Source organism: Salvia miltiorrhiza, chromosome 7, assembly GCF_028751815.1.
Source record: "Salvia miltiorrhiza cultivar Shanhuang (shh) chromosome 7, IMPLAD_Smil_shh, whole genome shotgun sequence".
Taxonomy (NCBI): Eukaryota; Viridiplantae; Streptophyta; class Magnoliopsida; order Lamiales; family Lamiaceae; genus Salvia; species Salvia miltiorrhiza.
This window is the reverse complement of record NC_080393.1, coordinates 6115299-6142305: the sequence shown is the minus strand read 5'-3', so window position 1 is coordinate 6142305 and position 27007 is coordinate 6115299. Positions and strand designations below refer to the sequence as shown.

The 27007-nt window shown below is 37.2% G+C and overlaps 2 protein-coding genes across 3 annotated transcripts; one reads left to right on the top strand and one right to left on the bottom strand.

The window, feature by feature from the left end:
• Window positions 1–250: 250 nt before the first annotated feature.
• On the bottom strand, window positions 251–9750 carry LOC130992037 (6-phosphofructo-2-kinase/fructose-2,6-bisphosphatase). 2 transcript variants are annotated; one of them, XM_057916498.1, is made up of 23 exons: window positions 9388–9750; window positions 9025–9088; window positions 8632–8927; window positions 7678–7881; window positions 6921–7130; window positions 6726–6821; window positions 5948–6046; window positions 5829–5858; window positions 5259–5312; window positions 5028–5081; window positions 4877–4954; window positions 4333–4424; window positions 4206–4263; window positions 4031–4105; window positions 3076–3123; window positions 2749–2846; window positions 2088–2163; window positions 1896–1958; window positions 1687–1778; window positions 1080–1148; window positions 922–985; window positions 770–835; window positions 251–555 (listed from the first exon to the last, which is right to left on the bottom strand). In XM_057916498.1, the coding sequence occupies exons 1-23, from the start codon at window positions 9559–9561 to the stop codon at window positions 481–483; spliced, it is 2235 nt and encodes a 744-aa protein (XP_057772481.1). In that variant the 5' UTR covers window positions 9562–9750; the 3' UTR covers window positions 251–480. The 2 variants fall into 2 exon arrangements, with proteins under 2 accessions (XP_057772481.1, XP_057772482.1); XM_057916499.1 differs by lacking the exon at window positions 9388–9750 and adding an exon at window positions 9264–9386.
• Window positions 9751–22115: 12365 nt separating this feature from the next.
• On the top strand, window positions 22116–26857 carry LOC130992031 (phosphoinositide phospholipase C 4-like). The gene is made up of 9 exons (XM_057916489.1): window positions 22116–22774; window positions 23441–23637; window positions 24439–24580; window positions 24677–24913; window positions 25016–25245; window positions 25323–25440; window positions 25612–25755; window positions 25822–25908; window positions 26092–26857. The coding sequence occupies exons 1-9, from the start codon at window positions 22451–22453 to the stop codon at window positions 26443–26445; spliced, it is 1833 nt and encodes a 610-aa protein (XP_057772472.1). The 5' UTR covers window positions 22116–22450; the 3' UTR covers window positions 26446–26857.
• The last annotated feature ends 150 nt before the right edge of the window (window positions 26858–27007 follow it).

The following is a 27007-nucleotide window of genomic DNA, read 5'->3' as shown; positions in this document are numbered from 1 at the left end:
CTTAACTATAATTTTTTTGATTTTCATCATATATCATTCTAATTTCATCTCTCCTTAATTTCCTCTAAGTTCCATCACAACCAGCCAAGAACAAAAACCAAATCCAGAAAATTCAAATTTTAGTTATATACTAATGTCCCATTACCATTTGAGCTGCGCAGATGATAGATGTATGAGGAGCAGACCTCAAATCACCACTCCTACAACACCACCGGACTCTTACACACAGTGCACAAACAAATAGGAGACGGAGACGAAAAACAGCAGGTGATTGGTCATTATTTTTGACCCCTTCGGATCGAGAACGAAATTCGGACATTGAGGTGAGGTACCAGTAGCCATAAAATTCTGTTCGTGATGAATAATTTTCACCTGACCTAACATTATTTTTCTCCCTTGTATCGGTTTTTTACAGCTGAGTGACACTAGTAATTAAGGAATGGAAGCTTACTATGCAATCATGTCAAGTTTCGTGAGCTCTCACATGAGCTTGTATCGTTTCTCCTGGACACCGGTAACTCCCATCTGTATTTCTATTATTGTGTGAAGTGGCATCTGCATATTGTGAAAGAGAATGTTTAATTTTCACAAGTGATGCAGCTCAGCCTCCATAATAGAACAACAAAATAAAAATGGAAGAAGCTTCTGTTTTTATATAGTTTGGCAGCCTCTTCCTATGATATAAATGTTATCTCAAATTAATCAAATATACAGAATATATTTCAAATTTGTATGATGGTGGAAATGTGCATAACCGTGAATGTATTACCTCGATGTGGGGAATCTCTTTCAATGGCCTATCAGCAAAATAAGCATACAAAGCCCTCAAAACTGCCTGAAAATTTCGAAGAAGTCATTTTGCATCTCAAAGAATATTCTGCGTTTCATGGAGAAAACTAAATTATATGATAGATGTATAACCTGGTGAGATATGACCACAACTGGAGCTCTTTGCCGTTCGAGCTCAATAATCACAGGCTCCAGCCTGGAAAGAGAAGAAACAAATGCAACACACTATGCATCATGAAGTTTGAACTTGACCCAAAGCAAAAGGCACATTTGAACTGCAGAAGACGGACCTTTGTATAACATCAAGATAAGATTCTCCACGTGGATATCTGTACCTCAATTTGTCCTTTTTACGCGATCTGTAGTTTGTAGGATGAAATTTATTTCAGAAGAAGTTAACTAATGACAATGAGAAGAAAGGAAGGGAGAAGTTGCAATAAACAAATGACAGGAAATAACATCTTCCTAAAAAAGTTTAATAATTTAGTTGGGTTAACAGATTCTTAATGGTACAAAGTACCTGTTATAGCAAAAGACAGGGAACAAGACAGTTCATACATGTCACCTAACTGGTTTCTCTAGGAATATGCTTCGTGGAATTCAAGTCTTGATAAGAAAATGTCCTAATGCAAATTCATTGTTCAGTAAAATTTCGAAATACTCTTATCCCTCTTCTCGGTCTGAACTCCACGAAGCTCGCAGGATAACACAAGCTGGTTGAGGCCTCAATACTTAGAGTTATATTTCAAAAGGAGAAGGTGTGAAAATGGAAAGTTTCATGTAACATCATCAAATGGATAGATCTCCTTATACATATATGATATATCTTCAATTGTACTGCTTTCAGGCCAAAATAAAATATAATGATGGAAGTAACGCATAAGAAGTGAAACGCACTCATATTCTTCTGGCATATTTTTCTTAATTTCTTCATATGACATCCCATCACATACACCAGCATTAATTTCATCAAGTGCACGCCATTGTATCTACAAGATAACACAATAGAATGAGTAATATTAGATGTCAAATCCAAGCAACAGACAACAGACAACAGACAACTATAAATTTTTATCAAGTGCAGTGTAGAAGGGAATTTTTATAACCTTGGGAAATCCTCCAATTGGAGTTGCTGTCAAAATTGTTCTCTGTAACGTGCTAGTCCATATCTGGTCACGGTAGAAACAGAAATTATAATGATAACTTCCTCGTTATATTCCAGAAATCAGCCTGAGTTCAAATAAGGCATAGAGACTGGAACTCAATATCCCAAAATTTATGAAATTGGAGAATCTTACGGAAGCAGCCTTTTCATTTTTCAGGCGCCTCTCAACAAAATTTGCCAGTTTCTTAGCATAAAGCTCACCAGAATCACTGCACAAGGAAAATTAGCATCCAGGTTACCCTTATGCTGATAACTGAAACAAGGTAGAAAGACATTGCCCGTTTCCGATGAACGGAAAGTACTTCAGATTTACGCTAGTGCAAACCTGAGAACTTGAAGAAATGTTAACTTGTAATTTTTCAATGAAACTAACTTCTCTTAATAAAACATGGTTGCAGGTTTAGGCTGCATTCCCTCTCTCCTATAGTTTGTTATTTCCAATATGTACCCTTCCTTTATCATCTCTCGTTAATTTTCTCTATCAAACATCTTATAAGCTGCTTAAAATAAGCTTAGCCAAACAACCTCTATATCTAACAAAGCTAGATGCAAATAAGGCCTATAATTGTAAGAAGAACTTTTTGCTAGTGAGAATGGTATTAATTTTTCAAAAATATAGCACTTTCCTTGGAAATAGTAGTTACTATCAAAAGAAAGTATAAATATGAAGGGTTTAAAATGCAAGCAAAGGAAACTAACATAATTTTGTCCCAAAGAACAAATCAAGTTTAAAGAGAATTTGGAAGGAGCGAAAGCAAAGTAGAAGTGTATTCACATTCCACAAATCAGAGAACCTTATGGCACTGTCACCACCAATTCGACCTCTGACATTGTCTCGGCTCTCTCCATGCCTGGTAAGCAAAATTGGACGGGGAGTTAGATGTGTATTCACCTGCAAATGATATGCAACACCATCAGCCACATCTCATATTAGGTCATGCACATTGTCAATTTTAGTGATAAATAAATCACACCTCCCAGTGCATGTACCCAAATCTATGCAACATTTAGAAAAAGAATTAATCAGCACATTTTTGGAGGCAAAGCACGTATCTTCATTATGTCATAACTCGTAACAGAAAACACAAGCCAGTCCCTATAAAAGATGTTTTACAACGTACCAGGAAGAATACTATTCGCCCTGGAAGGTAGCCACTAATGTTGTTCACCTGTTTCAACAAAACACAGATATTTATTACTCCCTCCGTCCACGAAAATTGTAGTCTTATTACTACTTTGGTCCGTCCACGAAAATTGTAGTATTTCCTTTTTTTGAAACTACCCTTTATATTTTAAACTACACTCACACTCACTATTTACAAAATATCCAACCATTTAACACATCAATTTTGGTGGGTTCCTTTCTCCACTTAATTTTGGTGGGTCCCCTTCTACACTTTATACACATCTCCCAACCATTTATTAAAACTTGTGTCCTCCAAACCACACTACAATTTTCGTGGACGGAGGGAGTAGATGATCACATAATATCTCAGTTTGAAGTAAAATGATGAAGAAAAGGTAAGAGACCATTTGCCCTTCCGTAAAATGCCATAACATTTATACGATGATGTGAAAGAGACTCATAAAAAAGGCAATGATGTTTAAAGTGTACTAATTTAAGCAAAAGAAGCACCCCGGTATGACGGTATCTCTATATATTGCTTTTCACAATACCTTCATAGACCGTTGCATTCCAACATGACAGCTTTGAAAGTTCTATAATGATTTTAGATGCTCCCAAGTTTTTCGTCAAAAAGATCCAAGATCGTGGTTCTAACTCATACCATCAGACAGTGGCAGTATGATAAGGTGATTGAAAGCTGATTATAATTTTTCATCCACTAGATTCAATCCATTGTAGCATTATCAAAATGTATAGACCTAACTATGACTTTTTCCCAATACATAATATGGTTCTTTCCTCTAGTCTCAAGGAAATTAGATCCCGTAGAAGCATCCTCACACACTAGCATAGCATTATGAACTTTTTAGAAGAAAGGTAGTCTTGCTCAAATAAGTAGATATCTAGTACAATGAATAGATAAAATAAGCAAAAAAGTAGAGAGGATTTACTTGTATTTGTCCACCATTTCCAGAGACCATATCAATCATTTTTATATAAGACCCTTCTTCAACTGGCTCATAGACCTGAACAAAAAGGAAAACTACTCATAAACCATTATTTTTCTCCACAGAATATACATCACAAAAAAGTCATGACACCCTGCTTCAAAATCATAACATCTACCTTTTCGTAATTTTCCAGTCGGACCTTGAAGTCATGATACCCTGCTTCAAAATCTGGCCTGAAATATACCACGAATCACTATGTGATAATGTGTGGTGCACAAATAACAAGGAAACCGTCTACATACTCTTCAGCATAGTCCGGGCTCTGTTGAACTTTGAGACGTATATTCCTTTCAATTATATTCCTATCATTGCATAATGTCTCTAGAAAGATAATCTGTGAGTAAAAAACATCATAATCAGACATCTAGTAGAAAAGAAACACCTATATCACACTAGATTATGATGGCTCTGATACTCCAGAAATACACATCTAAGTAAATACAGCATAGAGTACTTTACTACAACATACTCATAATAAGCAAAGATTATGTTAATTGACAACAAAATTTGAGTACATAATAGAAACCAAAAGTATTAATTTGAACTGCAGTGTTATTGATAAAGTGACAGACATTCTCAATGGGTAGGCACAATTCTCATTTTGAAGTTATTCAGCTTCTCCATGCTTTTAATTCACGCTAAAAGAAAATTCATTAAGAAACCATTTTTCACGCATGCTAACACATTAACGGTCACTGACACTTAATACATACAACTGAAACAATTGAAAATGACTTAAAATAAAACTTATCCAATTGATAAAGCAACCAAAGTTCTGTACTCCACCTTGCATTCGCCCTCAGCCATTTTCATAAGCATGTTCCGTCTTTTCCTGGTACTGTTTGTAGCATCAAATATCCCAACCTAAGCATAATTAAAAAATACATTACCAAAGGTTCCAATAAATGTGCATGCTGATAAAATGAAATATACCTACCTGGCCACCCTCTTGCATCCAAGATATCATATCCTCCATTGCAAGCGCTGCTACCTAGTAGCACGTCATGAATTAAAACTATGCCCACGAAAAAAGGTCAATGCAGATTATAAGTTTTTATATAACAAAAACATTAATAATAAAACTTTTATAAAAAACTATGCACCTTCTTATTGTTTAACTCATTCATTGAAAAATTAGATTTAAAAGAAAATTTCCAATTACGAATACCTCATTGCGTGCTTCTATGCCTTCTGGATTGTCGCCTCTGAAAAAATCAGCTGTCTGCATGCATCAAAGAAATTTGTAATACAGGGAGATCCATATCAATTCCAGGAGAAATGGAATTGACACCTCTGGAGCTATTATTAAAAAATAAAATTAGGCTCAAAGGTGATAAACTTTTTCAGTCAGCTCAGTATTCTCTTTTTTGTTTCCAAAGAAATGCACATGAAAATACCGTGAAGCAACAAGGTATTGTTGTACTGAACACATTTGTTGCATATAACAACTACGTCTGTATTGATTCAGAAATACAGAAAAGATGGGCTGAAACTCTTTAGTAATAACAATCATTATAATAGCTAAAAAATCCAAAAAACGAAAAAACAGGATAAAGCAAGCACATTCTTTATTCAATCACAAATCCAATCCTTGAGGAGAGGAGATTTGGACTGCTAAGATAGTGTTATAAATAATTTGATTCATGCGTTATTAAACAGAAAATACAGAAAATAAGAATTGCTTCGTGAGACAAGCAAACAAAGAAGAGGAAGAAGAGATGTGGCCAACTGAAAGTACCTGGTTAACTCCATGCTTGAGCCTTCGATACTGCAAAAAGAATACACAATAATACCACTTACTCTCGACATACTAGCAGGAAAATAACAAAAGAGAAATGAAATTATAAAATCAATGACCTTCCCAACATTGAAGTGTTTGGTATCATGACCTAACCAACGAAGATATCGAGTAAGTTTTGCTGCTGTGAAAGTTTTCCCCCTAGCAGGCAACCCAACCTGTAAGAAAGCTCAATTTGAAACATGAAAGTTGGATATCCAATCATAAAATCCAAAAATGGAATACAAGATGACATTCCTTGTATCTTGGGCATTGTTGAAAGGATTTTTCTATCAGATATCACAACTATGATATTCATCTGTAGAATAAAACATTAAAAATTTAAAACCTGATCAAAGGTTTTCCTATTTATTTAAGATTTTAGATATGAGCTCTCTGGAGAAAGGTCCCCAAGCCTCCATGTGAAGAATCGGAGAAAATGCAGAGCAACTAATTTGTCATTTTGAATTAAGTCGTGCTAAATATTATTTAAGGTGCACATTGCTGAAATTGTATATGTAAAGTCGCATCACATATTTACATGAATATGTACCATATAAGGAAATAGACATCAAAAGAAAACACATAATATAAGAAATGTGGACATATAATTGCTTAGGACTTAGTTTTCAGACGGTAATACCTCAAAAACAAAATGGAAAAGAAAATGTTTGCCAACTTTTTCCAACAATTGTCAAATCCTGATTTTCTATTACTTAAATGGGAAAAGTAACTGGAGAATGGCCATAGTTAATTGTAAACAAAACCAGTCTTCACAAAAAGATCTACCAGGGTCCAGGCCTCAAAGAGGTAAAATGAAACTTCTATCAAGTGTTAGCTAGAATACGAGGAACATACCAGGACAATTGCCAGATGTCTATCCTCCTTGGGCCCAAGCATCTGATCTGCTACAGCTCCAGCTGCAACAGCTCCTGCAGCAGCTGGCATAGAGTTCTAGAAAAGCGCAATGAGTGATGTCACAGAGGGTACTTCGGAATGAAAGATATACATTCTCAGCAATGTTATACCATGCATCATAGATTTCTCACAAACCTTAGGTTCTGAATCAAGTTTGACATCAACAGCAAAAGTTGATGCACTTGCTGATTTTGCTAGTCTAGGAGATCCTACCCCCCTATCCACAAAGAGTCCTCTGTGCACTTCCTGTTTCTGCATGTTAGAAAAAGTTCCAACGGACTTTGACTCGACCATGCCAGATCCTAAAGACAACTTTGCTGTTTCTGGGACAATGACTTCCATCCCCTGATAGAAAGTTATCACCACAAATCAACATAAGAAGGAACCCTTGTACAGAAAAAGTAAATATATGAAAAGCAAGCTGTGAATGTCAAAGGAGTTTGTCCTCAGCGCCATGAAATGGTATGTAAACACATCAGATATGTATTTAAGTTCTCTTTTCATGTCAAGAGCAGACAACTTCCATCATTTACTTCAGCGACTAAATTAGGAGGATGGTCTCTTCCTTTTGCCTTGGCAAAGGAATAACATTCAATTTCATTAATTGATTCACATTCACAAACACAAGTCATAATCTGATAACAAATGGCATGCGAAAAGTTCCAGTTATCTTCCATTATAAAAAAGTATCAATACCTTTATGCCAAGTAGTAAGATAACAATGTCTAGGAGTTTATTATGCATGAAAAGCACTGTCTTAAATGAGGTTATGAAGGTTTGGTTATCATGTGTTGAGTTGCCTGAAGTACACTCGACAAAATTCTCATCATTATCACATTAGAATGACACACAACTCAGAAATGGAAAAAGGAGGAACAAATTAACACCATACACCAGGTCGGTCAACTGAGGCACCGAGATCTTTTTGAGAATGTGATGAACCACTAGAGCTGTCGTTCCTGGAAAGTATTCCTGTACGAGTGAGTGATCTAGGAGTTTCTGTCATATTTGCTGCATAAACTGGACCTGAATTTGCAGATGGAGCTGGAACAACATAATGCTCAATATCAAGCTCCAGACTTGCTGGGGATCCATTCTGTATAACAAAGTGTCCAATGAAGGAAGTGATATTTCACTTATGGAAATTAATTCAAGTACACAAAATTATAGATGTCACAGAAGGGGGGTGGGAACTAATTTCCGCACAAAATCCCAAAGCAAAGAACGATTTCTAAGGAAAGCAGGTAAAATATTGATGAAACAGTGACAATTGACTGCATACAGAATTTTCAGATTAGTATTTAGCCTGGATGCTTTGATGTTGTTTTTATCAACTCGAAAAGCTGCTAACTAGAATTTTCTGCCAGAACTTGAAAGCAATTCGAACTTTCAGAAACCCAACTAACCTAAGCTACTAATGACAACTTGATAAAATAATTTATGTGAAAGGCATTCATATATTCAATGAGTCAGCAAGCCAACAAAGCTTCAACAAATAAGATGCTTCAACAAAGCTTCCATCTCTGTGAGGATCCCTGAATCCACCATCAAAAAAAAAAAAGAGAGAGGCAAAGTTGCATACTGTCGAACATCTGTTTGGCTTCAATACATTAGGGCTAGAACTACATTTCCATGATTCCATCCCTTATATATCTGAATTATTCATACTTCAATTCTATCTTCTTGGAAACCCAGGCATATAGGGAAAGAAAAATATTTCACAAGCAGCTATCTAACATCTTATCAGTTAGAAACTTAGAAACAATACAATTTCAGAACCTCAATATGGCATAACAAAACTACAACTTGAGAACACTCTCCTTAGTACGAGACATTCTATACCTACCTCATTACCAGCTTCAGTAGCAGAAGCTATACTGACATCTGGTATCCCACGAACAGCTGATCGCTGGAAGTTCTCCTGATACGCCCTCCAACTTGCAGCAAGATCGAATGGTGAAACCCTATCTGCTTTAATGAACACCTTATACTCAAGAACCTCATCGCCGACCAACTTAAACATGGCAGAGTTCCGGTCCCCTTGCAATGTACCTCCTATCAATTGCCTATTCGGACCCTCCTCCACAACACACGGCACATTACCGTGCTTGGGCTTCAACAAGAACTTAAAATCCAGCGTCTCTATTACAATATAAGAATCATGAGACTTTAAAGTTCTGATACACAAAACTGGAGATGCAACATATTAAATTGCCTGCACATATTAGGAGCTAATTACCGTGATTAGGTGGTACAACGAAGCTTAATTCCCACATAAAAGTCGATTCTCGCTCCATAGACAGCTGTAGAATACAGGGCAACCGATTAATCAGTAAAAGCTGACAGGGGCACCAATGCAACCCCATTTAATCGGAATTCAACAAAATCACAATTGAGGAAAATATCCGCAATCAAACAGAGAATATTCAAAAACCCACGAGTCAATCAGTAAGTGAAAAGAGGTGCAACAATGCGAACCTATCTCATCCAACCTCACAGAAACCATAACTGCAAATACTTCTTCAGGCAATCACGAGCGCAAAAACGCGAACAATCGCGAATTCACAATTGATTAAAAAATAATACTAATAATAAGTCTCACAGCTTTGGAGGAGTCCCATGAGCCGACGAGCGGGGCGGAGCCGTAAACATGGGGTACGAGCTCCCCTTTGAGCCTGTAGTTCTCCATCTTGAGGGAGACGTAGAGCTGGCCGCCGGCGTGGTCTTCGGTGCCATGGGAGCTGGTGTCGGCGTTCATGGATGCGGCGGTGCCCATATTCTAGAAGAGTGAAGAGATGCTGGGCATTTGGGTTGTTGAGGGAGAGTGAGCTATGAAGAGCAATGAAGTGGATGAAAATGGCGATAAGAATGGAATGGAATGGGAAAGACGACGGATATATAGGCTTCTTGCTCTACCTGCCTTAACTTAAAAGCTTGGATTTAAACGAATCTTATTTATCCATCCCAAAAGGGAATAAATATTTAATCCACATCAACTTTTATTTGGAAAGTTTCCTTAGATTCAATTCCAAATATATTTTGTCATTGCTATAGGCTAAAATATTTTGTCATCTTTAAAATTTTATATAGTTTGCTATAAGTAAAATAGTGTATTTAATCCTTAAACATCCATCTCGCCATATCCCATATGAATAATTTCATTTTACTTGTGGAGGAAACTATCTTCGTGGGAAGAATTAAATAAACTTCATATCTCAAAGATATATTTTTGTCATCGGTTATTTAAATTTTGTTTTAATTTATGGTTAAAATCAAGGACTGAATATTGTCGCGTTTTACTTTCGTTCATTTTTTATTGAATCGAATTTGATTTATCGAATATTTAGAGTCATACGAGCTTATTCGAATCTAATCGATCTAAAATGGACTATATATTAATATCAATACTTAATTTATTGTCAAAATAATTGATTTTGATATTTATCATTAGAGATATACTCCCTTCGTCCCGCGAGTCTTGACACGTTTGGGTTCGGCACGAGAATTAAGGAGTTGTAGATTAGTGTTTTAAGTGTGTAATTAATAAAGTATAAAATTGATAAAGTAGGAGAGAGAAGGTAATAATTATTGCCAAAAAAGTAAACGTGTCAAGATTCGTGGGACGGCCCAAAAAGGAAAACGTGTCAAGATTCGTGGGACGGAGGGAGTATTTATTAATTAACTATTTCATCTAATTTTGAATTACATAAAATAAAAAAGTAAACAAATTATAAAGATATGCATCAAATTTACTATCCTACAAAATTACAAATATATAAATAGCCCACAAATAATTTAATTTGTTAATGGTCATAATTAAAATGTCACAAGAATGGCTCCATGTCCCCAAGAGATATAGACTCCATTTGTAAATAATTAGATTTAGGGTTCAAATCTCGTTATCTCTTCTCTTAAAAAAAAAACTCCATGAAGATGCCATATATTGCCATAATAGTATAGAAGACTCTTTCATAACGAATATCCTAGTAGTGGAGGCTCTCTTGTACTTGTTCATAAAGATCAAAATCTTTTTTTCTTTTTTCTTTAAGACGACAGAGATCAAAATTGTACTCCACACATACGTTAGCACCTTTATGTGACTTTAACCTCCAATTTATAAGATATAAAATATACTCCCTTCGTCCCATAAATCTTGATACGTTTGGTTTCAGCACGAAAATTAAGGAATTATATATAGTATTTTAAGTGTGTAGGTAATAAAGTATAAAAGTGATAAATTAGGAGAGTGAATGTAATAAAGTAGGAGAGAGAATGTAGGAGAGAGAGAAGATAATAAAGTACGAGAGAGAAGATAATTTAGTGTTTAGAATCGTGTCAAGATTCGTGGGACGATGCAAAAAGGAATACGGAGTACGTGTCAAGATTCGTGAGACGGAGGAAGTAGTACATATTTTACTACTCCCTCCGTCCCATGAAGCATGACACACTTATTTTAGGCACGAGAATTAAGAAATTGACATTTTGTGTGTTAAGTGTGGTAGGTGAAAAAGTGAAAATGTGAATAAAGGGTAAATTTTTTGTCATTTTTAGAAACGTGTCATGCTTCGTGGGACAGACCAAAAAGGAAACTGTGTCATGCTTCGTGGGACGGAGGGAGTATATGAGGAGCTACGTTTTGTTGCGATTCTATTGTACTACAGTATTATAAAAGAACCCCTAAAAAACTTATAACAGAAATTTATTATATTTTTAATGCAATTAACACGTATTAAAACAGAATATTCGAAATATATTTTCAGAATACCTTCCAAGCAAAATTTCGAGCAAAAATATCTTACAATGAAATTCACGTGGGCGCATTACTTGACGAAACTCATCAAACATGATGCTACATCAGCATTTTCTTAAAATGTTGATTAAATATCGGGGTACCGATAAATTTGATGATTATGGAGTAAATACAAAAGGTTAAGGATAAGATATGTGACGCTTTGTATAATAAATACACTTGAAAATAAATAAATAAATTGCAAAATAAACTCAGGATAAGATATGTGACGCTTTGTATAATAAATAGACACTTGAAAATAAATAAATAAATTGCAAAATAAACTCTTTCTTTCTTCACATATAAATTGCTAGAACGTATACAATATTATAAAACTCATTGTAAACTGCTCCTGATCTATTAGTGAAAATGACGCTTTTTACAATTTGAACTTTTATGTTGTCGTGTTATTATTATTATTATTATAGACCACTAAAATAAAGCCAACACCAAATAATTTGAGTAGAAGGTTTGGAAGGCCCCAACACCAACACCAAATAATTTGAGTAGAAGGTTTGGAGCAACAAGTTTTACCTTTGGAGATGGCAAAGGTTTGGAAGGCCCCAAGACCAAATAAAGCCAAGGTGACGGCATGGAGATGTCTTAGAAACAGATTGGCAACATGTGATAATTTGAGTAGAAGAAATATCCAGATCAGCGTGGAGGAGAGATGGTGCAATGCATGTGTTTCTAGTGAGGAAACGACGGAACACCTGTTCCTCCATTGTCCGAAAGCAGCGGCGGTGTGGGACCAGATCTTTCAATGGCTCGACATCAAAACGGCAAATCCGAGAGGTATCTTTCAACACTTCATTTCTTTCATTGCGGCTGGAAAAAAGAAGAGAGAAAGAAGACTGCTTAAAGCTTTGTGGGTTGGAACAGTGTGGTTGCTCTGGGAAAGCAGGAATGGTAGTCGTTTTCAGGACAAGGCTTGGGATATTGATAGACTTGTATTACAGATTAAGGGGAGACTTTGGAGTTGGAACGAGGCCTACAAAATAGTGGAGTTAGGAATTCCTTTTACTTCTTGGTGTTCCAAAGACTTCAAACTTGTTTTATTGTTTTGATTGGCATTCCTGATGCCTTGATCCCTTTTCTTTCAATAAAAATTTTACTTTACTGATCAAAAAAAAAATTATTATAGACCACTATTCCGTTAGTCTACCTTAACCTTAAGAAAGGTGAAGGGTTATATACTTAAAGCAACACTTTTATGCTTGTATATATTGATACCTTATTCACTACTATTTTCCTATCTGAATTATTGTTATTGCATAATCCTATTATAGTCCAATTTATCTCATACTATAGATTATATGGTGTGTTGTAGATCACAGAAGATCATATAATTGGAAAAAGTTGAGATATAAATTGAGTTCACAATCGAGGCAACTATGGACGAGTTGCTGGTTTAGATTGTAGCATAAATGGATAAATAGTTTGTCTTGACTATTTATTTATGCTAGTACCTTCGTGTATTGAACAGGATCACAGTGAGATGTATTCTTATATTCTGACTAATTAAGAATCAAGATCTCGGTGACTTAAATAATTTAACCTTAATTGAATTAATCGGTGTAAATAATTAATTGATTATTACTTTGATTTATCAAGGGTGAGAACTCTGTTGAAGTTCAAGATACTCGATACTTTGGGTGATAACAATTATTATTTGATATGCGATTATATTGCAATAAGGATCCGTGTCCTGCTGATAACAGGATGATAATATCCTCTTGAGGAACTTAATAAGTTTATCGTATTAAACCCTGCAGGTGGAATTAGTTCCGATACGATAATAAGTTTAAGTGGTAGCACTCGAGATGTCGTTTATAATTAAACGACTAATTAATTAATTAATTGATCGTCAGAGGAATTAATTAATTAATGGATATTCGATATCTTAAACACGGAGATTAATTAAGTCTAATACTAGCCCCGACTCACCTAAAGAATAAAGAGGTAATTCAGTATTAATTTTCTAGTGGAATAAATTAATACTAGTGTCTCGATTTATATTCTGGGCTGAATAAGAAAAATCGAGCACTGGGATGCCAAACTTTATTCGAGCTAGTAGATCCCCGATTGGCCCAAATTAAGGCTTAAATCTCAAGTGGACAAACAATTCATTATCTCTAGATTCTTTCTCATTAATAATTGCTATTATTATTATCTTTTGCTATTTTAATCAAAAGTAAAATGGCAAACATAATAATTGCTATTATTATTATCTTTTGCTATTTTAATCAAAAGTAAAATGGCAAACATAATAATTGCTATTATTCTTATCTTTTGCTATTTTAATCAAAAGTAAAATGACAAACATAATAATTGCTATTATTATTATCTTTTGCTATTTTTAATCAAAAGTAAAAGATAAGAATAATATGTGATACTCCCTCCGTCCACGAAATGAGTACCCATTTGTGGACGGCACGGGTTTTAAGAAATGTATGGAGTGTAGTGTGAATAGTTTAAGGGTCCCACTTTTTGAGTGTATTAATTAAAGAGATGTGTGGGGCACACTTGCCAAAAAGGGAAATGAGTACTCATTTCGTGGACGGACGAAAAAGGAAATATGAGTACTCATTTCGTGGACGGAGGGAGTATCATTCTTAAGAATGAACAATCACGTAGCAATAAGACATAATTTTGAGAAAGAGAGAAATTGAGAAAGAAAGAGATTGAGAGTGTTTGTTCATTGGAGTTGAGATAGGATTCGAAGATCGTTGCCATCCAACGTCGAATCTTGCCGTGGGAACAATTCGGAAGATCAACTCTGGAGTCGATCACTTCTCGTTTCGCAGGTATACTTCTTTTACTACCTTGTAGGATTATGGTTTTTGTATGTACTTGTTAGATATCCGAAATGGATCGTGGGCACACGAACCGTATATCAAAATATGGTTCCTTCAATTGGTATCAGAGCCAAGGTCCGGACATTTCGGCTCTATCGGACTAATGAGTAGTAAAACCATTAGATCTTGGTAGAACTTTGCTATATCAATATGCAGGTTTTGTATATTGTTCGTCGTCTTATCGTGGATCATTTATTTGATTTGTCGATCTTGGCCTGTAATCTTAAAATCACGACAAGCTATGCGTGATTAGATTAGGATTTCCATTTGTATTTTTTTTTTTTTGTTGGTTTATCTATTGGAGAACAATAGAAATCAAGAACAGAGGATGATAGAATGCAAAATGGAGAAGCACAGAAATTCCGGGCTCCCGCTGGTCGCCCGGTGCCGGAATTCAGCCGGCGCCGCCGTGCCTCTCGCAGGAAATCAAGTTCTGGCAGTCTCCGAAGAACAGCTATAACTTCCTCTACAGAAGTCCGATTGAGATGAAACAGGTGGCCACGGAAAGCTCTTTCAAAGACGAAGAAGTCGTATTTCTGCATAAAATACGATTAGAGGTCGTTTGAGGGGTCAAACGGAGCGTTGAAGTTGGCTGACCTGTTCAGCGACAGTTTGACGAATTGGGCCTATCTTTTGGACTTCTATGATTTAATTCCATTGGGCTCTCTTTTGGGCCTCTTAAATTAAATATATTGGACCTATTTAATTAAATTAAGTTGGGCCTATTTAATTAAATTAATTTGAGCTTAATAATTTGGGCTCTTTTATTTAATTAATTTGAGCCTCTTTGATTTAATTAATTTGGGATCTTTTATTTAATTTGGGCTACTTAATGGCTGGAGTGTTTCGCGGACGACGAGACTTGCCAAAAGACGAAGAAATCTATTATGTAATAGATTAGAATTTAATTTCCCTTATTTTATTCATTTGTAATAAAATAGGCAGGGAAGAACAGGTTCCAGGTTTCCACGATAAGACGATAATTTTTTTTTGTCGGGTTTCTTTTATGTCGTGAATTTAATCACCGTTAAGGTGTTTTAATAGCATGATATTTTTTATGTGGTTTTAAATGCGCATAGTATATCATGCTAGGTGTTATCACGTTTTCTCTAAGCATGTTTTAGAATTTCAAGCGAGCATGTTTTATTACATGTGTTATAGAAATGCATGCTTAGGTTTTCCGTGTCAACGTGATTTAACCTGTAAACCTTTTGAAGTAAAAGACTAAGCGGATAATTCAATTTTTTAAATAAAATTGATATAGACCTCCACAGTAGGTTTAAGACAAAGTAAATTGATAATTGGTGTAAACGTCCACACGAACGTGGCTTGCACTCGTTATTAATTTGCAGCTTTTGTCGGTTAAACTTCTAAATTAAAAAAATATTTTAATCTTGTGAATAAGTGGGAGTTTTTGCATGTAAACGTTCACACTATCGTGACTTGCATGTATTAATTTCTGCGAATTATTCTAGAAATGATTAAAATTAATTATTTTAACCTTGAGAATAGTGGGAGCTTCTCGTGTAAACGTCCACACGAACGTGGCTTGCACGGGTTAGTCTTTCATGGATTATTCTAGAAGGGGTTAAAATAAAAGATAGTCATAAAGTTGACTAAACTGTGGTCATAGCTTAGGCGTTTATTTCAAGTACAACTCCCCAACGGAGTCCCTTCTTGAAATTGCGTGGTCTAGACAAGGTCCGTTTATTGGTCCCATTTTTTCATAAGGATAAGTTGAAAATGGAATGAGACCAAAGACTGGGTGTCTGGTCAAACGAAGAGCGCGTAAACGTCCACACGAACGTGGCTTGCGTGTAATTCGATTGGGCTAACGGAGGTTTCAATAATATTGTTTTATCAAAAGGTTACAATATTATTGCTACGAATCTTTATGCAATAACGTGTTTCTTATTTGCATTTGTTTGTTTAATATTTCAGATATGACTATTACCCCGCTTTTGAATGTTTTATCTGCTAAGCCGCTTACTGGTCCGAATTTTTCGGAATGGAAGCGCAATCTGGGATTTGTCCTAGACGCGGAGGAGTATAAGTTTGTGCTTACTACTCCCGCTCCCGCGAACCTTACTACTCGGTCTTCCGAAGAGCAAAGGGAGGCCCATAAGCAGTGGCATAGGGCGAATAATATGACGAAAGCTTATATTATGACCACTATGTCTTCTGCGTTGCAGCTGCAACATCAGTCGTTGGAGACTGCGGCTGCAATTATAAGGAACCTCGAGGAGCTCTTTGGGGAATCAGACCGATCAGTCCGTTTTGAACTCATGAGGAAACTCATGTCTTCAAAGATGACGGAAGGTTCGTCTGTGCGCGAGCACGTGCTTGGAATGATTAATCATTTCAATGAGCTGGACGTGCTCGGTGGAGGAATCGAGGATGCCATTAAGGTAGACACGGTTCTCCACACTCTGCCCAAATCCTACGAAAACTTCCGACTCAATGCCGTAATGGGCAAGAAAAAGTTCACTCTAAATGAACTGCTTAATGAGTTGGTAGCTGCCGAGGGGGTCATGGGAAAGAGTCCACAGGCTTTGGCCACTGCCACAGGACCCAGTTTTCCACCGAAAGGTAGGAAGAAGAAAGGGCCCCATGGCAAGAAAGGCCAAGAAAAAGGTGGGAGCAAGAAGAAGCTAGGCCCGACCGGAGGCGTTGGCAAGCCAAAGGGGAAAGGGAAATGCTTCAAGTGTCAACAAGTAGGACATTGGAAATCCGACTGTCCCTTGATGAAGAAAGCTCAAGGTATTTCTATTGCTCTAGTAACGGAAACATATTCAGTTTCAAGATCTTCCCATCAATGGGTTGTTGACTCGGGTGCAACTGACCATGTTTGTTACACCTTGCAGGGGTTCCTGCGGACAAGGGAGCTTAGTAAAGGCGAGCTAGCACTCTCCATGGGAAATGAAGCAAGCTTACCCGTTGTTTCAATTGGAGATGTGAATTTATTAATTGATGAACATGTTTTGGTTTTAAGAGATGTACTCTATGTTCCGGGTTTTCGGAAAAACTTGATTTCTACCATTCAATTACGAAAGTATGGATATTCTGTTCTTTTAGAAGACAGTGCAGTATTCATTAAAGATGGTCAAGTTTTATTTAGAAGTGCGGCTGATTCTCTTTATACTTTTACATGTCCATTTGATTATTCTTCATCTGCTTTTACTTTGACTACAAACCAAAAGAAGAGAAAAGCTTCTTCTATAGAGAACCAAACTCTTCTTTGGCACCTACGATTGGGTCACATCAATCTAAGGAGGATCCAAAGACTGGTTTCCGATGGTATCTTGGAGTCTCTTCAAGTAGAACCAATCCCAGTCTGCGAATCCTGTCTAGAAGGAAAGATGACGACTCGGCCTTTCAAGGCCAAGGGGTATAGGGCCAAAGAAGTGTTGGAACTGGTTCATTCTGACTTGTGCGGACCTATGTCCACTCAAGCTCGTGGAGGGTACGAGTATTTTGTCACTTTCATTGACGATTACTCAAGGTACGGGTACATTTACTTGTTGCGCTACAAGTCTGAATGCTTTGACAAGTTTCAAATATTCAAGGCGGAAGTAGAAAAGCGACAAGGTAAAAGTATCAAGTCATTGCGATCTGACCGCGGTGGCGAATACCTCAGTAACGAGTTTAGAGCATACTTGTTAGAATCTGGGATTACATCTCAGTTGACTACACCGGGTACACCCCAACAGAATGGTGTGGCAGAGAGAAGAAATAGAACTCTTCTTGAGATGGTTAGATCGATGATGAGTTTTGCTACTTTACCCATTTCGTTTTGGGGATATGCCTTAGAAACAGCTGGTTACATTCTAAACTTAGTGCCTTCTAAGTCGGTTGCTAAGACCCCGTCCGAGCTGTGGTCAGGGCGCAAGCCTTCTCTTAACCACATCCGGGTTTGGGGTAGTCCAGCACACGTGCTGAACAAGGATGCCGATAAGTTGAGCTCTAGAACTGAAGTAAAGTTGTTTATAGGATATCCTAGAGGAACGAAAGGGGGTTATTTTTATTGTCCTAAAGATCAAAAAGTCGTTATTAGCACTAACACAAGATTCTTGGAAGAGGACTACATAAATAACCATAAAAGTAAGAGTAAAATTATATTCGGAGAGGTCAAAGAAATTGGCACGACAAGTCAGCCAATTCAGCCAATTGTGCAAGATGTAGTACCGCAGGTCTCATCAGAAAAAGCACAGAATGTCGATACCGAATCTGAAATAGTGCCACGTCGAAGTGAGAGGGAATCAAAGGGCAAACTGCCCAGTCGATATGCATTTGTCAATAAATCTAAAGATTCAATTGACGATGGGCTTATCGAAGAAGATCCCTGGACTTACTCCGAAGCACTAGCAGATCCGGATGCTCTTGAGTGGGAGGCATGTATGGTTTCAGAATTTGAATCCATAACTGCCATGGATGTATACGAGAAATGTTTGCTACCTGAGGGTCGAAAGGCCATTGGTAGCAAATGGGTATACAAACGCAAGAGAGGACCGGATGGGAAGGTTACGGCCTTCAAAGCGAGACTGATGGCGAAAGGTTATACTCAACGACCTGGTATCGATTTTGAGGAAACTTTTTCGCCAGTAGCCATGCTTAAGTCTATCCGATTTCTCTTGTCCATGGCAGCCCATATGAACCTTGAGGTATTGCAAATGGATGTCAAGACCGCATTCTTGAATGGGTATCTTGAAGAAGATAGAGATATCTATATGCTACAACCAGAAGGGTTCATCAAGAAAGGTGAAGAGCATCTAGTTTGGAAGCTTAAGAAGTCTATTTATGGACTTAAGCAAGCTTCACGATCTTGGAATAAACGTTTTGATGACGTGGTCAAAACTTATGGTTTTGAGCAGTGTGTCAACGATAGCTGCGTTTATAGGGTCTGTATCGATGGGAGTTTGGTTTTCCTTATACTCTATGTGGATGACATACTTCTCATTAGTGATAATGTGAATGTATTGTCTGGCATTAAAGATTGGTTATCCCAACAGTTTGAAATGAAGGATCTGGGAGAGGCAGCATATATTCTCGGAATAAAGATTGGTCGTGACCGATCTAAGAGAATGTTGAGTTTGTCTCAAGCATCCTACATTGACACTGTTTTGGCACGGTTCAGCATGCAGAATGCTAAGAAAGGTTTTCTACCTTTCAGACATGGTGTTCCGCTATCTAAAGCTTTGTGTCCCACAACACCTGAGCAAATAGCGAGCATGAAGACAGTTCCTTATGCTTCGGCTGTAGGAAGTCTCATGTATGCGATGCAGTGTACCAGGCCTGATATCTGTTTTGCCGTTGGCATTGTGGCTAGATATCAAGCGAATCCAGGTCAAGCTCATTGGACTGCTGTAAAGCACATACTCAAGTATCTTAAACGGACTAAGGAGTATGCGCTAGTTTACCAGTCTCATGATCTGACACCAGTAGGGTATGTAGACGCCGATTATCAAGGTGATAAGGACAAGATGCGGTCTACTACTGGCTATGTGTTTATGTTTGGAGGTGGAGCCATTGTGTGGAGAAGTGTAAAGCAGAAATGCAATTCACTATCCACCATGGAAGCTGAGTATGTAGCTGCTTGTGAAGCTGCTAAAGAGGTTGTATGGCTCAGGAACTTTCTAGCTGAGATTGATGTGATTCCTAGCTTGCCTAAATGTATTACAATTTATTGTGATAATGAGGCTGCTATTATGAATACCAAGGATTCAAGATGTCATCAATCCATGAAACACATTGATGGCAAGTATCATTACATTCGGTCAGTGGTCAAGCATGGTGATGTTGCATTACTACATATTGCGGGAGTTGATAATCTTGCTGATCCTTTCACGAAGAGTCTTCCTGGTGCGGTGTTCAACAAGCATGTTGAAGACCTTGGAGTTCGTGACCTCCCGATACTAAACTAAACTTTAGTATAAGTGGGAGAATTTGTAATAGAGATTTACAAGTGAGTGGATAGCTAGGATATTATCAGTTTATTAGTCACGTTGTATACTAAAAGTTTGCTTTAGTATAAGTGGGAGAATTGAAGGGTTATATACTTAAAGCAACACTTTTATGCTTGTATATATTGATACCTTATTCACTACTATTTTCCTATCTGAATTATTGTTATTGCATAATCCTATTATAGTCCAATTTATCTCATACTATAGATTATATGGTGTGTTGTAGATCACAGAAGATCATATAATTGAAAAAAGTTGAGATATAAATTGAGTTCACAATCGAGGCAACTATGGACGAGTTGCTGGTTTAGATTGTAGCATAAATGGATAAATAGTTTGTCTTGACTATTTATTTATGCTAGTACCTTCGTGTATTGAACAGGATCACAGTGAGATGTATTCTTATATTCTGACTAATTAAGAATCAAGATCTCGGTGACTTAAATAATTTAACCTTAATTGAATTAATCGGTGTAAATAATTAATTGATTATTACTTTGATTTATCAAGGGTGAGAACTCTGTTGAAGTTCAAGATACTCGATACTTTGGGTGATAACAATTATTATTTGATATGCGATTATATTGCAATAAGGATCCGTGTCCTGCTGATAACAGGATGATAATATCCTCTTGAGGAACTTAATAAGTTTATCGTATTAAACCCTGCAGGTGGAATTAGTTCCGATACGATAATAAGTTTAAGTGGTAGCACTCGAGATGTCGTTTATAATTAAACGACTAATTAATTAATTAATTAATTGATCGTCAGAGGAATTAATTAATTAATGGATATTCGATATCTTAAACACGGAGATTAATTAAGTCTAATACTAGCCCCGACTCACCTAAAGAATAAAGAGGTAATTCAGTATTAATTTTCTAGTGGAATAAATTAATACTAGTGTCTCGATTTATATTCTGGGCTGAATAAGAAAAATCGAGCACTGGGAGGCCAAACTTTATTCGAGCTAGTAGATCCCCGATTGGCCCAAATTAAGGCTTAAATCTCAAGTGGACAAACAATTCATTATCTCTAGATTCTTTCTCATTAATAATTGCTATTATTATTATCTTTTGCTATTTTAATCAAAAGTAAAATGGCAAACATAATAATTGCTATTATTATTATCTTTTGCTATTTTAATTTTTGATTAAAATAGCAAAAGATAATAATAATAGCAATTATTAATGAGAAAGAATCTAGAGATAATGAATTGTTTGTCCACGTAAAATGGCAAACATAATAATTGCTATTATTCTTATCTTTTGCTATTTTAATCAAAAGTAAAATGACAAACATAATAATTGCTATTATTCTTATCTTTTGCTATTTTTAATCAAAAGTAAAAGATAAGAATAATATGTGATATCATTCTTAAGAATGAACAATCACACATAATTTTGAGAAAGAGAGAAATTGAGAAAGAAAGAGATTGAGAGTGTTTGTTCATTGGAGTTGAGATAGGATTCGAAGATCGTTGCCATCCAACGTCGAATCTTGCCGTGGGAACAATTCGGAAGATCAACTCTGGAGTCGATCACTTCTCGTTTCGCAGGTATACTTCTTTTACTACCTTGTAGGATTATGGTTTTTGTATGTACTTGTTAGATATCCGAAATGGATCGTGGGCACACGAACCGTATATCAAAATATGGTTCCTACAAAAGGAGTATTTAATTACTAAATAAATCAACTAAAAAAAACTGGAATTACGATCATCAATAAACGTTCGAGCTCTAAGCTCTAACATTCTCCATATGCCTCGTTCATGGAGAAAAGTCTACACATATATTGAATTTCTTGTCAACAAATACCGTTACACAACCATTAAAGCTCCCTTTTATGGTAGATGTATTTTAATGAAGTGGAGAAACGAGAAAGTGATGAGTCTCGATGATTATAAAGTAATGGTGACAGGTGTGAAATGGATAGTACAATATCATTATTGTCTGTGTCACTATAATGCCATTGACGCCAGACAACTTCAACTTCTTTATAGTCTTCTTCTCTTTCTACCACAATCTGTAGGGAGAGAGAGGGTTGATTTTTGGTATGGGGAGTTACAGGGTGTGCATGTGCTTCACGCGGAAGTTCAGGGTGACGGAGGCGGAGCCGCCGGCCGACGCCAAGGCGGCGTTCCTCAAGTACGCCGACGGCGGGGCCCAGATGTCGGTTGACCAGCTGCGGAGGTTCATGGTGGAGGTCCAGGGCGAGGCGGAGGACGACGCCGCCACCGCCGCCGCCGCGGAGAACATCGTGCAGCAGATCCTCCAGAAGCGCCACCACATTGCCAAGTTCACGCGCCACGCGCTCACCCTCGAGGATTTCCACCACTACCTCTTCTCCGCCGACCTCAATCCCCCGATGAACAACAAGGTATTCATTTGATTTGATTTGATTTTCCGATTTAGTTGTTTTGACTTCTTCAATTTTGGTTCGTTTTTATATAATTTGTGGAATTTTTGTGCCTAATTAGTTAGAATCTTTGATTATTAGATGAGGAGTTGCTGCAAGTGTGTGAAATGGTAACATTATGCGACTGTTTGTATGCGTATTCACATACGTGTGTGTATTTTGCTGGAATTTAGAACATAAGAGCTCAATGATCCATCCCATTGCTTACTAACAATGGCTGTATTTCGATTTTGACCCATTATAGTAACATTGAGATGAAATCTGCCTAGTGGAGATGATTTCTTGAAATTTTTGATGCATAAACTACAAGGCTTTGGATCTTGAGACCGAAATAGTTTTGTGGATTGAACAGATTTTATTTTGATGCTTGAGGGGTAATATATTAATGATATGATTTGAAGAATTTGTCGTGTTTTTGTTGACCTGATGTCTAATGGCTTTCACAATCATGCTAGGACATGTGATGAGGGGCCACTCTTGTGGATATGAATAGTTGAATTCTTAACCTGTTTTGGTTTCTTGCTTCTTGTATCATATTCGGTTAAGTTTGAGAACACAGGTCATATGAGTTATTCCCTATGTTTATTTTGAGTACATTTCACAATTAAATTGAATTTTCGGCTGCAGGTCCACCAAGACATGACAGCCCCACTGTCTCATTTTTTCATATTCACGGGGCATAACTCTTACCTTACTGGAAACCAGCTCACGAGTGACTGCAGCGACGTGCCAATTATAAAGGCACTGCAGAAGGGAGTGAGGGTAATAGAGCTTGATATATGGCCAAATTCTTCAAAGGATGATGTGCATGTTCTTCATGGAAGGTATGACCTTATGAAGATTCTGTTCGTTTGATTTTCTAGTGTCATTCCTGATGCTTTATTGTTAATTGATGAGTTCATTATATCAAATGGATAACTCAATTGTAATTCCTTGGAGACTCATTTTGTGAATTATAACCCTCCTAACTGGAAGAGAACATGAAAACAAAAAAAACCCAAGGAAGTGGAATGTCACCCACTTCGTAATATCATCACCAAAAAGTGGCCCACTTGGTGGGAAAGGGTTCATATTGAATTCACAAAATATTCACTTTTCTTGAAATTGTTTTAAATTCATTATTATGCTTGAAATTGTGTTTGAGCATGACGAGTTAAAGAAGAAATTCAAGCTTAAATAAATGAAATATGAGCATAGATAGCTGAGCTCGACCAGTGTGATATTTCACATGTACTTGATTATTAACTTATGGAGCTCTTTGAGAAGTTGGGTAGTTTAAAAACAGAGACTGAGGCTCCATCTGGGTTTTTGAGGATCAACAAGTCGAGCTTCAGAATGTTTTTGTCGCTCAATGTAAATGTGTTTTAGGCCTACAGGTGAGCAAAGCTTTGAAAGGATGCACGTGTCAATATAGAATAGGAAAGAGTATGAGTTCCATCATATACGTCTCAATAACCGTGAGTTTACTTCCAACACCAATAAAAAGGTTGAAACATGATACATGAACAATAGTCGAAGCCAAGAGCAATATGAGATGAGTTAGGAGAAAATAATTGCCTTGCTGCCTATTTTTAACTGTTTCCTTCATGTTCCACTGATATGGTTTTTCTTTATCATCAATATAGAACTGTGACAGCACCTGTGGATCTCTTGAAGTGTCTAAAGTCGATTAAGGAGCACGCTTTCTCTGCTTCTCCATACCCTGTCATAATAACATTGGAAGATCACCTTACGCATGAACGTGACCTGCAAGCTAAAGTAGCTCAAGTAAATAATCAAATTTGTAAAGAGATTTTATTCATATACATTCATTTAAGGGTATCTTGATCTTGACTTGTATGTTTCTATGTGAATTCTCTTTAGATGCTCTCTCAAGTATTTGGCACGATGCTTTTCTACCCAGAGACAGATTGCTTAAAAGAATTTCCATCACCCGAAGAGTTGAAACATCGCGTGATTATTTCCACAAAGCCTCCCAAGGAGTATCTTGAAGCTCAGAACACTAAGGGCAGTGATTCTCTTAGGAGAAAAGATTCTGAGGACGATGTATGGGGAACAGAGCCTTCCTGCCTCACGGCCGGCCAAGAAGATGAAGTTAAGGTAGGTTGGAAACAGATGTTTTTCATTTTCTTTTTCTTTTTTCTTTACGAACAAAAAACCTCAAATTCACATGGAATGATGTTTAATTTATCTTTGATGCAGATAGATAATGAAATGACGGACCTGAATCCTAACAATGAGGATGATGATGAGTGCGATCCTGGAAGTCGTGAAGCACCGGAATATAAACGCCTTATAGCTATCCATGCTGGGAAACCGAGAGGAGGGATGAAGGAATCACTAAAAGTAGAGGGTGACAAAGTGAGGCGCTTAAGTGTTAGTGAGCAAGCTCTTGAAAAGGCCGCTGAATCTCTTGGAACAGACATTGTCAGGTGTTTACCTATCTGAATATGACACTATGCCCCAACAGTGTGGTAGCTCTTCGTAGTTTTAATGTTTCTTTCATTAGGTTCACACAGAAGAATATTCTGCGAGTCTATCCTAAGGGAACTAGATTTAACTCGTCGAATTACAAGCCACAAGTTGGTTGGTTGCATGGAGCTCAAATGATTGCATTCAATATGCAGGTTCGACCACAATTTTATCTTGAAACTTCTACACCTTTAGTTATATTCGGGTTCTTGTTTGGTCCTTGATGGTCAATCATAATCAGAAATTGTTATGAATCATTATTACGAGTTCAAGAAATGCTCGTATTTGCTCTTCACATACTTCTAATTGTTGGTGCAATGATACAGGGATATGGAAGATCACTTTGGTTGATGCAAGGAATGTTCAGGGCCAATGGAGGCTGTGGGTTTGTGAAAAAGCCTGATATTTTGATGAATGCTAACGTGATTTTTGATCCTAAAGCGAAGGCCCCCGTCAAGAAAACCTTAAAGGCACGCTTCAACTCATGCACCATATGCTTCTTTGCACTATTCTCTCCTAACAATGCTTCATGACAGGTGAAAGTGTACATGGGGGATGGCTGGCATATGGATTTCAAACAAACTCACTTCGATTCGTATTCGCCACCCGACTTTTACGTGAGGGTAAGCCAACTGATCCCGCCCTATTGGATTGCTTCGCTGCTTCATCATCTTCGTCCTTGAAAACTTCGTGTAAAACATGAAACATGAAACATGAAACACGAAACATGAATGCCAACATATGCCCATTCTGCTGTCGTCTAGGTATGGTTATATCTTGATGTTTTTTGTCTTCGTACGACACAGGTTGGCATAGCTGGTGCACCGGCTGATGAGACGATGAAGAAGACGAAGACGATAGAGGACAATTGGAGTCCTGTTTGGGAAGAGGAATTCACATTCCCACTCACTGTTCCTGAGCTAGCCCTGCTAAGAATAGAAGTGCATGAGCATGATATGTCCGAGAAGGATGACTTTGCCGGCCAAACATGTCTTCCGGTTGCAGAGCTGAGGCCCGGCATAAGATCTGTGCCTCTCTGTGACCGGAGAGGCGAGCGTGAGAAGCTGAAATCCGTTCGCCTTCTGATGCGTTTCGACATCCATGATCATCATGATGCAGACCACCTTAGGAGTCATGCTTCTTGTGAAAAGGTTTTGTAGTTGTTCATTTGTTCTAGCAAGCTTCCTTATCCCGTTATAAGAAAAAAGACGCACCACCCGTCGTTGACGGCCCCGCGGTGCACCCGTTTCTAGAGCTTGGCGGAGGAAGTAAACCGCGGGGCGTGGCTCGATTTGTGAGATCCTGAGCTGTTATGTGTTAGTTTTTCTTCTGTTTGCAAGGGAGGCCTGCATCTCAAATTTGGTCCTTGTTGGTATGTTTCTGAGTAAGAGTAAAGTGAGATCCAATTTCATCTTATTTTTATTTTGTTTCTGGATCAAACCATGTTGGTTTCGAATCCAAATGCTTTTGCTGTGGTTTCAGATCGTGTATAGATTTTAAGTTTATGGGGTTGTAAATAAGTCCGAATGATATGAAATTGGATTGAGAAAATATGTGTTTGAGCTTGTTTAATGATGTCTGTTAAAAAGTAAATGAATTAAACTAAAAGGTCAAGACGAACTTATATTTTTACTTATCTAACAAAAACTTTTTATAAGAAGAAAACTATAAAAAGATGATCAAATGAAAATATTGAAATAAAAAAAATAGCAAAAGTCACCA

Bases quoted from the DNA above. Each gene is read 5' to 3' on its own strand.
- LOC130992037 (XM_057916498.1), bottom strand. From the start codon at position 9,561: ATGGGCACCGCCGCATCCATGAACGCCGACACCAGCTCCCATGGCACC. The intron at 1,149-1,686 runs GTGCGTTTCACT...TACAAACTACAG, and splicing joins AATATGCCAGAAGAATATGA to ATCGCGTAAAAAGGACAAAT. The intron at 836-921 runs GTTATACATCTA...CGAAATTTTCAG, and splicing joins TTGTGGTCATATCTCACCAG to GCAGTTTTGAGGGCTTTGTA.
- LOC130992031 (XM_057916489.1), top strand. From the start codon at position 22,451: ATGGGGAGTTACAGGGTGTGCATGTGCTTCACGCGGAAGTTCAGGGTG. The intron at 22,775-23,440 runs GTATTCATTTGA...TTTCGGCTGCAG, and splicing joins ATCCCCCGATGAACAACAAG to GTCCACCAAGACATGACAGC. The intron at 25,756-25,821 runs GCACGCTTCAAC...GCTTCATGACAG, and splicing joins CCGTCAAGAAAACCTTAAAG to GTGAAAGTGTACATGGGGGA.